Below are 12,465 nucleotides of genomic sequence, written 5' to 3' on the forward strand. Positions count from 1 at the left end.
TCATCACATATACAGATTCCGAACCGCCTATTAGTGCCAATGCAGAACGAAGCCTCCTGCCTATAATTAAAAAACCATAGAAAAAAAGGGGATCCTGTCAGGTTGGAATGAAGTACTTGCTCTCCATGTATGTCGCCTCCTCCCTGTCCTCCCACTGTAGTTTCTCCCACCAATCAAACGAACCGCATACTTGCTTCAGTTTCCCACAATTTTATGTGCTGTTCAGTGAGATGCTTCTCAAATTTGGGCAATCCTCCACCCGGATGGTCTCAAGGGAGGGGAAATCTCTTGGGTTACAAATACTTCTCAGCTTCTTAACATCTGTCAATACGATGGATCTCAGCTTCGGGAAGTCGGTGTGGATTGTGCCATTGGTTAACTTGCTCTTGCACATGCTTTGACCATCATTGTTCCATTCGTTCCAAGAATTCTCTGTCATAGCACCACCTTGTTCTTCATCGTCATCAATGTGATCTTCTTCGACAATTTTCAGCATCTCATCACAGTGGGATATGACAAGCCTCTCGAGCACTTCAACCCATGTGATGTTCTGCAATTTGGGGCATCTCAAAATGACCAATTTACGGATGTACCGAAAACGATGGGGCATTGGTGCAACAATGACATTCTCCAATGCTGGAAGAACCGAGATGGTGAGGAACTGCAGGCATGAAGGCGTCTGCTCAGCATCGGCGACCAGTGTGTTAAGATCATAGCATGATTCAACATACAGCTCCTCAAGGTGCACCATGTGGTTGAGATCGGATATTTTGATCGACTGCATTTCCCCACAGTACTTCAGATTCAAGCGATGTGTTGACTTTGCCAAAGGACTCGTCTTGTTCAATTTCTTTAACACGTCCTCTGCATAAATAGTGATTCCGAGGAACAGTAATGCCTTCAGCGAATCAAGATTCAGGTTGTCGACATCACGAATACCGTAGTGGCTGCGAAAGAGATTAAGCACTCTTAGATTAACTTTGAGCAGTTGTTGAAGGTATCCTCAAGTGCAACAGTCACACTGAGATCCAGATGCCTCAACTCTTTTAATAACCACAGTCGCTCAGGTAATCTCATAATGTGTGTGTGTGACAAATTGAGATGCTGCAGTGCGACCAATGCCTCACATTCTGGAAGTGATGTTATTGCAGTGTGAGAAAGCTCTAGCACTTTCAAGGAGGGCATAAACTTGAAAAATCCCCAACTCAGCTTGTTTGGAGGAGTTCCGATTGATTATTTATTTTCTGTAGATGGTGATAGAAGATGAGTTGGGTGAAGGCAGCTAGTGATTACTGAATACTTGATGAGATGACACACTTCTGCGTTGCAAGATAGCGAATTCTGCATCAAAGGTATCGCACACTACATAGATAACCCCTGCTGTCGAGCTGCTATTGATACTGTACTTTCAAATCTACTGAAAAATTTGCTTAGACTATTTGACCAATTTCAAGACAGTAGGGTGGAAACTTGTTGAAGTATAAGTGAATTTTTCATCATTTCTTATCTTTTTAGGTTTTTAGTTAATTGGTTAGTGCATACAATTTAATATGATATCACGGCTAGAGATCTCGAATTTGAGTCCTAGCAGATGTAATTAAATAAAAAATTACAGCTAACTTCTATTTCCACACCTGAGGTCTGAATGAGCATCCACGTAAGGGAATGTTGAAGTATAAGTGAATTGCCTATCTTTTTTAATCAGTTTAGGCTTTTAGATGAGTTGGTTAGTGCGTGCAGCTCAATAAAACTAATCTTCCATAGCTTCTCTTTGAGGTTTTTATACGGTGAATTAAGGAAGAGCTGCACGCAGGTTTGCAGTTGGTTCTCTCGTGCAAGATACATGTGTACCCATTGGATGGAGTCAAGAAGGTATGAGCTACCGACCTACAGTAATGGTTATTGGGTTCAGACCGCTCTTTTTGAAGTTTTAGAGGATAACTGGGTAAGCTATATATTTGAAATTTTGCATCATAGTTAATCAGCTCAACTGCCACAAGAAATAGGAAGAAAATCTGCATGAATATGATGGAAAATACTTCTACATTTGAGATAAATTACATTACATACAGTTTGCATAGATAGGAAAGTAATACAATGCACGTAGTACATATTCAATCTGTACAGTTTCTATGTACAACATTTACAGTTTGTATCTACAACATATACAGTTTCTATTTACATATAAATAGGCTCATACAAAAGCCACTTATTTATGAATCTGAACATATGAATCTAATAAATCAATTCACAGATAGATGGTATAATCTTGAACAGGAATTATCAGTGATGTGCACTGTACCTGTACAAAGGTAGTTTCATGAGCGTGCTAGTCTTGATCCTAGATGGGGATGAAGTACTTATTCTCCATTGTCTCCTTGCCACTCCACTCTAGTCTTTCCCACCAGTCATATGATCCACAAATCTGCTTTAGTTTTGTCCATTCATCCATTTGACCTAATGGAAGTGTTCTCAAACGTGGGCAACCCTCCACTCTAATAATCTCAAGACTAGGGAAGTCTCTTGGATTGCATATCACCGTGAGCTTCGGTAGGCCGGTCAGCACCAGGGATCTCAGTTTTGTGAAGCCTGGATGCTGCACTATTCCATTGTTCTGCCAACTTTTGGTCATGTTCAGGTAGCCCTTCACATATTCAATATACGCATCATCTACCATACCATGTGTCTCCTGTTCCTCAGAGAAACCATATTTTCTTCCACGTCTCTGAATACTTCTCTGCTCAATCGCCCCACTCCTATTGTCCACCTTGTTGAATGTTTCCTGAACAACTTGTTCTAATTCATGGCAATGACAGATAGAAAGCTTTTCAAGTGCTTCCAGCTTCAGAACCCAGGTAATGTCGTGCAATTTTTGGCAGTGAGATATTGTTATTTGTAGGAGGTTGCGAAAGTGATGAGGAGAAGATCCAATAACAATAGTCTGGAGGGCAGGAAGCTCAGCAAGGGTGAGAACTTGCAGACGGGAAGTTCTTCGCTTGTCGGGGTCGGCAATAAGTTGTTTCAAGTCAAGGCATGATTCAACATAGAGTTCTCCAAGTTGCACCATATGTGCGCAGTCTGATATTTGGATCGACTGCATCTGTCCACAGTGCTTGAGGCTAAGGCGCTGTGTTGACTTTGCTAGAGGGTGTGTCTTTGTGAGCTTCTTCAACACATCCTCAGCATAAATTGTGATCCCAAGGAATTCTAGTTCCTTTAAGGAATCGATGTTCAGGTCAGTAACATCACGAACCCCATAGTTGCTTCGGAAGAGGTTTAGCACCCTTAGCCTGTGTAGCTTGGAACAATTGTCAAAAGTATCCTTCAGCGCCTTGGTTACACTTAAATCTAGATGTATAAGTTCTTTGAGCACCCAGAACTCCTCAGGAAGCCTCTCAATGAATGTGTGAGACAAATTGAGATACTTGAGCTTTGCCAATGATCTACAGAGTGGAAGTGTTGTAATGCTGGTGTGTGAAAGATCAAGAACCCTCAAAGAATTCATGTGTTGGAAGAAAGTTTGACTCATCCTGTCCAAGTTAGGATTATTCTGAACCAGAAAAGTTACAAGATGCTTGCACTTAGGTGAGATATCAAGGCTTCTTATATCATTGTACATGAGTGATATCCTTGTGGCTCTTCGCCACTCTCTGTGTGGCGGTGCCTTCTCCAAGCTCATCCCAGCCTTCACAACAATATTTTGCTGCGCCGCAAGGGACAGCCCCAGTTGACGGATTATGTGGTGCATTTTCACCTCTGACTCAGACCCACAACACTCCAACAAGCATGCCGAGAGCAGGCTACGGATTATGTGATGGCCTTTTTTGTCTTGAGGTATTAATTCTTCTGCCATCCAGTACTCCACAAGCTGATCTTTGTTAATTGATCCGTATTCTGGGAATAGGGTGCAGTACAGGAAGCACTGCTGCTGCATTGGTGTCAGCTTGTCATAACTGTATTTAAGTTTATGGAACATTTCTGGGATTCCATCCAAGTCTTTGATGTCATCCTTGGTTGCTTGCATTGCCAAACTCCATTCCCTTGGTTCTGTTAACCCTGCCACAGCCCTCCCTATTACCTTGAGTGCTAGTGGCAGACCACCACAGCTATGGACAATTGCATCAGCATGTTCTTTTACAATATTGTTGGGGCCAGGTGACTCGATGGCTGCAATTGCCTGAGTGCTCAAATTGCTTCGGAAGAGTTCCCATGCCGCTTCCTTTTCTAGGTACTCCATCTTGATCAAGCTCTGGTTGGCTCCCATTTGATAGCACACGTTCTCATAACGTGATGTGAGAATCAGCTTGCTTTTGCTCTCTGAATCTGGGGTAGGGATCCCAACATCTTCTAGTTGGAATTTGTTCCTAACATCATCCAGCAAAATCACAAACTTCTTTCTCCTTAGTGCATTCGCCAAGGACCTGGCACGGGCTTCCTCTGTATCTATGTCATTCCATGGCAAGCCAAGGCGATCTGTAATTGTGCGCTGGATGGCTGCTTTGTTTAGAGTTCCTGAGTTGGACACCTCAATCATGATTACCACCTACCAAAGTTAATTTGGCAACAAACAGCATTAGAAATTTAGAATTCAATTAAATTGTGTGAGGTAAATAGTAAGTTGTGGATTTGCATGAAGGCTCTAGCTAACATATCTTTCTTAGACGTCTCACTTTTCCTGGATGTTGTTTCTCAACAATTTATTTCTGTTTAATCAATGGAAAAGGGCGTGAGCCCTGGTAAAAAAAGAGTAAAATTGTAGTGTTTTCTCAAGTGTACACATGCAACTAAGGATACTAGAAATGTCATATTGTTGGTTTCCATAATACGATAAATATAATTGTCAATGCTTGGGGACAAACAGTTATTTTTGTACGTTTCTTGTTGTGAATGTGGAGCATCAAGATAATTTATTAGGAATGTATAGATGGAACTGGTTTGCCCGTGTTGATTAGAACCTTTTAGGGAAGGAACAGAAGTTCTATACTTTATATCATAATAATTTCAGAAATACTCATGTACTGCACAGTCAGGCAAATTAGAAGCATTTTTTACTTTGTGGCATCAGAGAAAATACATTCGTGTAAGAATTTTTAGGGAAAAAGTTTTTTTTTTTACTAGGTATTACATCTTTGTGGTATTAGCTCAATCTTTTTAGAACACATACATCAAATAAATGTTAGGATATCCATCTATAGGAATTGCATGGTTCTCCCAAATAGTCAATGTACACAAGTGTGCGCACGCGCACACACATACTAGTAAAAGTAGGGATGCAATATAGGTGCTATCGAAATGAATACACTTGCAAACACAGGAGGAACAGCTTGCTTTGTACACTCATAACTGAAGCTTGAAATATTCAGGATAGTATATGAAAATATGTAGAAATGGAAGCAATTTGTATTACAAAAACTGTTCAAATAAGTGCATTCAGTTTTGCTTTCTCAATGTCTGTAAACAATTGATGAGAATTAAGGTTATTTCGCTAGCTGTATTAATTTCAAATTGCCCTTAAAAACAGATAAGAATGTTCGTCTGATTGTTCATGCATGCGTATAGTGCTACTTTTGACTAATTCGCTGTGAGAGAGTAATGTACCTGGTAATCCCTGCCCCATGCTTTGAGCTCATTGTTGAAGGTGTTGAGGAGTGTTGTCTTCCCAACACCTCCTGGGCCCCAGATTCCGATGATTTTCACGTCATTGGTTTCAAAAGATTTCCTGAAATCCCTCAGCACTGGCTCGATGCCAAAGGTTTGTGTCCGTGGCCTCTCCTCTACAAAATCTGGCAAACGCTTGGATGCAAATGTTTCGAATTGGCTCCCTTCCTTGATTAGCCTATCAAGATACTCCAGCATCTCAACAACACGCTTGCCAAGACGATATCGTTTTCCAAGGCTTAGAGCAGAACTACAAAAGCAAGAGGACTGCATCAACTGATCACACTCTCGGCCGATGGGATCAACCAGGACATCGACGACCCTTGTCAGCCACAAACTGACTTGAGGATGACACTCATTGAGGTTGTTGGTCTCGAGGATGACTTGTCCTTGAACCACCTTCTCAAGAGCTTGCAGATCCTCCATGGCTTTTGTGAGGTCTCTGAGGTTGCGCTTGATGCAGGCGAAAGATGCGACATGTTTCGCAGTGGCTGCAGGCACCCCTGCTTGATTGATAAAGCCACAGACCGGCTGCAGAGCAGCACAGATCATAGTAGGATCGGGCATGGAAGTTGTTGGAACAAGGAGGGGTCAAGGAGTAGTTCGAGCAAGGAGAGGGAACAGGGAGGTCTAATTTCGTTGAAGGTGAAGAGCGTACAGTTTCTTTCAGTCTATCCCCAAGGTTTGCGTGTGATGAGGAACATGTAAAGTGGCTAAAGGCATATAGCTGTTTTTTATGTATTAGTTTTAGGGATAAGCGCGTTGATACTCTTTTAGCTGCATCACAAAAACTAATACCGTACTGGAATCTGAATTCTAAGGTCAATAGAAAGATAAGTACTTCTCATCAGGCAGAAATGGTGTACACGCAACTCACATGCCACTTGATTAAAAATGTTGACGGTTGGGATCAAATATAGACAGTACATTGGCTTTTCTAATACTCTACATTGAACATCATTTTCCGTACCAGAGGTATAGTCTTATGGAATCTAGTCAGATACTTTGGGCTTATCATATTTGCCAGCTAAGACACCGTGGAGATGAGAACGATTAGATGGGTTTACTTGTAAGTTGTAACTTGTTAGAAAACAGATAAGATCAGAAAAAAAAACTCTCCATCTTAATTCAGTTGGTTTTTATTTGATGGTGTTGGTCCTAGCCGGGTAGATGTCCAGGGTACTTAGTTGACTAGAGCAATAGTAGGATGTTACAGTTTAATGGAAGCTCTTGTTTTCTCAAAGTTGAGAATTCTACCAAACTCCTATTTGCTTACAACTTTTATTTTGTTTTGATAGCCCTCGTATCATATGCCAGGGATCAAGAAGCATATCCATGACGCGTTTCTTCTTGCAGCAATGAACAGCATATGCAGTTCCAGAAGCTACCTTCAAGCAGACGATAACGGAGTCAGTTCTGATTCAGATACACATCATAGTATCTATCCATCCATGTATCATCGCGTTGTCCTTGATCTTACCACTATCGTCTGACTCGGATACATGCTATCATAACCATCTTAGTTGGGCACCAGGGGCAGAGCATTTTTTGGCCAGATGGGTTGTGGCTCTTGTGGTCTAACAATTTTCTATATTTTAGGTTCAAATCTTATATGTTTCATTGATTCAGTCTCTTATAGTTTAATTAAAACCCATTTAGCTTTATCGGTCCTTTCTAAATTTCAGTCTAAGCTTCGGCACTGGACGCCTAAAGCACCTTCTGACTTTTGTAGGGAGATTCCCGTATATTAGATATAACTAGCGTATCAACCTGTATGACTGCACAGGTTAGAAATTTAGCTTACGGTTGAATGTTAGATATTTATATTAATAATAATTGTATGCTAAAATACATCAACTATTTATATTTAAATATTAGAATATAAAATATAAATATAATTTTTGTTCATAATATTGGAATCATGTTTATTATTTGTTAATAGATCTAATTTATAATTTTCATTTTATATGTTATGAAAATTGATTTATATTTGTTTCTTGATTTTTTGAAATTATTATTATTTTTAATGTCATTACCGTATCTCATATTATTTTTTTAAATACATTATAAATTCTTCGATATTATTTTTGTGTGATAATCCGTAATATGTTTACGTTCTGTTGTTCTAATTTTGTAATATTTGATTATAATTGATTTGAAAAAGTGTGTTGATTGCTAACATAATTTTGTTGGACAAATGATATCTACAATAAAAAAGTGAAGGAAAGGCAAGGCAAGAAGTAGTCTTTTGGGCTGAACGCTATGATTTTTTTTTAATCTTCTATTTTGTTTCGTCTGGTTGTTGATCTATGGTTACAGTTAATCAATTAATTAATTTGACGGTTGGATGTTTTGCTTTTTTATGAGAATTTCTAAGATTTTCTTAGGATTAACGTGGATACACCAAAAGGAGCCTCTAATTAGTAAATATCAGATGAGATTGATTGTGGCAGTTTTTTTTTAATTTCTGCATAACCTCGCTTAGTAATTTTAGTTACTTGATTTCATGCTAGGTAAGCTATCGTGCTACTTCTGCTAAACGTTGCACATGAGCCGAGATGAATAGAAGAAACGAACCAGAGAACGGACCAATAGCTCAATTGGTAGACCATTTAGTTGAGAGGTCGCCCACTCGAGTTTGAATCCGGTTCTAACCGATCATGTGAACACCTTTTTAAAGGGTTTGATACCTTTTTGTCTTAAAGACAAAGTCAGGGGACATTTTTTCCTGTAGTCGAATTTATTTTAATAGAAGAAACAAACCCTGTTCCATTTCCGCTTACACGTTCTAGATGGTATTGGTAACGCTTGTTCATCACCAAAAAAGATAAAGCATGTTCCGCAACTTATTAGCGTAACATATTGTCAATCTATGAAGGGCTTTCCTAGCATGTTCTTTCACTTGCTGAAAGAGCTCCTTTCACCATGGCCAAGAAGCTAGGGGTGGATTCAAAGGGAAGGAGGCTGGGTGCTCGGATCTCCTACTGTTTCGTAGCCTATGAAAGCTTCCGTATCCTCTACTAATTTTTTTCTTATGAACGAAGGAGATGAAGAAAAAAATATAGAAGGAGAAGAAGTAGAGGAAGATGAGAGAGATAGAGGTGAATGAGTCTAGAGGTGGTTAAATGGATGATCTGGTTCGGTACAGCACGGGTTTATTGAGGTATGATCCATTTAGACCTGTTAGTTAAATGAGTAGTGCCGTACCGACCCATATGTTTCCACTCCAGTTTAGCCATAGTAGCTATGATGATTTTTTTTCCTATTAGCCTGTCAGTCTATGGAAAATTAAAAAAAATCAAAAAATTTGTTTTTACTTCGAATTGAACACACGACTTTTTACTTAGAAGTCAAACACACTATAATTGTACCACATATCCTATATGGTATTAGATCTAAATAAATTATATAAGATATTAAAAAAATAGAAACAGTTAAATAGGTCGTGCCAGCCCGTCTTATCGCGGCTACGGTCCAAGTATGGTCTAAACTATCGTGTCATGCCGACTTGATCCGTTAAACATTGTGCCGTGTCACGTCTAGACCGAACCAAAATAGCCCTGCCTCGTGTCGGCCGACCATTTGACCTGACCCACTTAGCCATTTTTAAATGAGCCCCCTACCGGTTGGTTACTCTGCATTGCCGCTGCAAGAAGCGATACGCTACTTTCGATCCACATTTCGAAACAAAAATTGTGTTGATTCTCCATCAACGCGCGCGCACTGACCAACGATGTCCTCCGACCTTCGTCCGTCCAAATCTGCACGCAGCCGAATGTAACGTATCGATGCGTTTCTTGGGCGCCTCGAAAGTCGAAACCTGCACCAGCTCCGCGGACTACCGGGCGCGCGAAGAAGCACGGCAACCGCACCGTTGCATTTGTTGGCCGCCTCGAGGCGTCGTGCGTGCAACCCACGCCAGCGCGTGGCAGAACCGCTCGCTGACGCTGCCATTCAAATCGGATTGAGTTGGTTGTGCAGGTATGGCCTCTTATATTCTTTTACTGTATAGAAAAATAGTTCGTAATTATCTAAATTCTGTCGATTAAGAGTTCGACAACGGCACTTAACCAATTTCAATCATGACACGTTTTAACTACGTGTTATATATACCGACACCACCACAAATGATATATGCAATTAAAGTTTTGTCTCTTTTTCTTTTTTTGCCGTCATAAATAGTCTACTCTATGTCGCTGCAACGGTGATCGTGAGAGCAGGTTTTCAAAACTTTTTATTCTTAAAATCTTGTACCGAGAGATGACGTATAAAGTTTTTAAAAAACACTCCGTATATTTGCTTGATCTCTTTTCTGGTTGCCATCAAGTGCTCGTATTCTGCTTCATGTCATCGTTGTCTTCTGCATCTGCATCGTAATCATGCAGGCGAAAGGTGTGAAGCGTTGCGCTTGATGCAGGTGAAAGATGTGAAGCGTTTTGTGGTGGCTGCAGGTGCCCCTCCTTGATCGATAAAACTAGGATCAGCCATGAAAGTTGTCGGAGGACTCAGTAGTTCAAGCAAGGAGAGCGAACGGGGAGGTGAGCTACAACTACAATGTCTAAAACTCTGAATTATGCTTGGACAACACTTCGCTCGGTCTTGTTTCAGTTTAGTTAGGGACTTCATTTCTTAAGGCTGGAAAATACCTTGCAATTTAGCTTCCTGCAATTCCAAGCGGTGGCTTGCTTGGATTAGAACGGGACCTAGTTTGTCAACGAAGAACATTCTCAGTCTACGAAGTTTTTTTGTGTGATGAGGAACAAGGAAGGTGTACAGTTGTAAATTACTTTTTCATGCATTACTTTCGGAGATGAGTTGATACAATTTTTTTGGCTTAATTAAAAAACTAATAACCTACTAGGTTCTGAATACTTTAAATCAATAGATAATTATACCTTTCTCATCAGGAAAAGATCCTGTACACGCACCATACACGCATTTGATAAAAAAAATGACGGTTGGGAACTTGGGATCAAATATATACTATACATTGGATTGTCTATTACTTCTCTCTGAACATCATTTTCCTTCCTGGAGGTATAGTATAGGCTCACGGAATCTAGGCATGTACTTTGTGCTTATCATATACCAGCTAATTATTCCAAAAAATATTTGCCAGCCACGACACCGTTCCGATGAGATATCAGCTTGACATACTTGTAAACTGTAACTTGTAAAACAACATATACTATCAGAATAATCCCTCCATATTAAATCGTTTTTTTTATTTGATGGTATTTTTCCCAGCTGAGTAGATTTCTTTACTTATTGAGCAAGCTTTGTGTTTTATTTCACGAAGTGTGAGGTACTTTTAGTTGACTTAACTATAGCAATAGTTGCAAGCGTGAACAATTTGGTTTCCTCTATGCTGCAGTTTCGGTAAAACTGTTGATCTGTCTCTGTTGCTTCCGTGTTTAAAATTCAATCCAACTCCTATTTGCTGAACAACTCTATTTTGTTTTCATACCCCTCTTGTCATATTCCAGGTATCAAGAAGCATATTGTAACCGCCTACTCTACGACTAAAGCTTGTTTTAGCTAAATTTTAAAATTTTGGTAGCACCACTTTAAAAGATTTGAGTATAACTGTCATATCAACACAAGCATAATAGAAATAATCATATAAATATGATATAATCAACAACTAAAATTCTTCACCACTCTATCTCGCAAAACAACTCCCTTCACATCAAACAAGAACAATTTCTTTCAAAAAAAATTATGATAAGTAAAAGTACAGTACTACTAAATTGAGTTTCTTTGCAATGTAAACTGGATTATTAACATTGTAGTGTGTGTAAACTTTTAGTCCCCAGCCAGTATGCTCGTCAAAATGACCTAGACGCACCTGTAAAAGATGTAACATGGGTGAAATAAGCTCAGCAAGTAACGACTATGAATATAAATATATCTTACCTAGTTAAAGAGTGATTTAGAAACAACCATTTTACTCATAAAGAAAGGTCAAGACATGAATTTAAAGGAAGTATTCTTTCACATGATATAATATCCGTCGACACAACTTCTATTGTAAAACTCCAGGTTTCCTAACACTCCCTCTTGGCACTTCAGAGATTTATGTTGTTGTGTCGATGGGCCCGGCACCATTGTCCCCGATATAGAGAGGCGCCATACGGGCTGACTGCTAACACTGCTGGGGACCAGCAGGAGCCGGGGCCCCCTGGGCCTCGTTTTTCACTTCTTCGCTCGAGTTCGAGTCAGTGCGCTGAAGACGATGTCCGCCGGCCATTTTTCCTGCAAAAAAAGAGGCAGATTCAGGGATGCAACCCCCCTACCTGGCGCGCCAGCTGTTGGTGTATGAACACCGTAAGCGGGGATCCTGAGGGACACCTTTTGATATTCGACCGGGGGGCTGGTCCTGGATCTACCTCGTACGTGGGGTTAATGCGCGTATATGGGACCTAGGCGGGACGAATGATCATCGGCTAGTAGGAGTAAATGTACCAAGGATTTAGACAGGTTCAGACCGCACGGAGGTGTAATACCCTACTCCTATGTGTCTAGTGTGTTATTAATGCTCTTGAAATGCCTTTCTCTGGATCAATGTGTTACAAGGTTTTTGGTCTATTGTTGGCTTGTTCGCCTCCTGGCTTCTTAGTCTTGTGAGCTTCGGTTAGCTTCAGGTGCCCCTTCTACGAAGTGCTCCCCCCTTTTATCCTACCGGGGGGAGGTCCTCTAGGGCGTGCCCAGAACGAAGGTATAAGTTCCCGTAAATAATAAATAGAAAACAACCATCATGGGTCTACAATTGATGTTACAGAGGATTGAAAATGCGCCCCTTGGACG

At 40.3% G+C, this 12,465-nt stretch overlaps 2 protein-coding genes across 2 annotated transcripts; both read right to left on the bottom strand.

Moving 5' to 3' along the window:
- Nucleotides 1–136: 136 nt before the first annotated feature.
- On the bottom strand, nucleotides 137–1,374 carry LOC133887777 (uncharacterized). The gene has a single exon (XM_062327749.1). The coding sequence runs from the start codon at nucleotides 782–784 to the stop codon at nucleotides 212–214; it is 573 nt and encodes a 190-aa protein (XP_062183733.1). The 5' UTR covers nucleotides 785–1,374; the 3' UTR covers nucleotides 137–211.
- A 620-nt stretch (nucleotides 1,375–1,994) lies between these two features.
- Nucleotides 1,995–6,365, bottom strand: LOC133887775 (disease resistance protein RPS2-like). Its single transcript, XM_062327748.1, has 2 exons — nucleotides 5,599–6,365; nucleotides 1,995–4,543 (listed from the first exon to the last, which is right to left on the bottom strand). The coding sequence occupies exons 1-2, from the start codon at nucleotides 6,223–6,225 to the stop codon at nucleotides 2,342–2,344; spliced, it is 2,829 nt and encodes a 942-aa protein (XP_062183732.1). The 5' UTR covers nucleotides 6,226–6,365; the 3' UTR covers nucleotides 1,995–2,341.
- Between the last annotated feature and the right edge of the window lie 6,100 nt (nucleotides 6,366–12,465).

Source organism: Phragmites australis, chromosome 13 (assembly GCF_958298935.1).
Source record: "Phragmites australis chromosome 13, lpPhrAust1.1, whole genome shotgun sequence".
NCBI classification, from domain to species: domain Eukaryota; kingdom Viridiplantae; phylum Streptophyta; class Magnoliopsida; order Poales; family Poaceae; genus Phragmites; species Phragmites australis.

What these genes read in the sequence shown, in the direction of transcription:
- LOC133887775 (XM_062327748.1), bottom strand. Translation starts at nt 6,225, where the DNA reads ATGCCCGATCCTACTATGATCTGTGCTGCTCTGCAGCCGGTCTGTGGC. An exon ending in CATGGGGCAGGGATTACCAG is followed by an intron (nt 4,544 to 5,598) that starts GTACATTACTCT and finishes TAACTTTGGTAG; the next exon opens with GTGGTAATCATGATTGAGGT.
- LOC133887777 (XM_062327749.1), bottom strand. Translation starts at nt 784, where the DNA reads ATGCAGTCGATCAAAATATCCGATCTCAACCACATGGTGCACCTTGAG.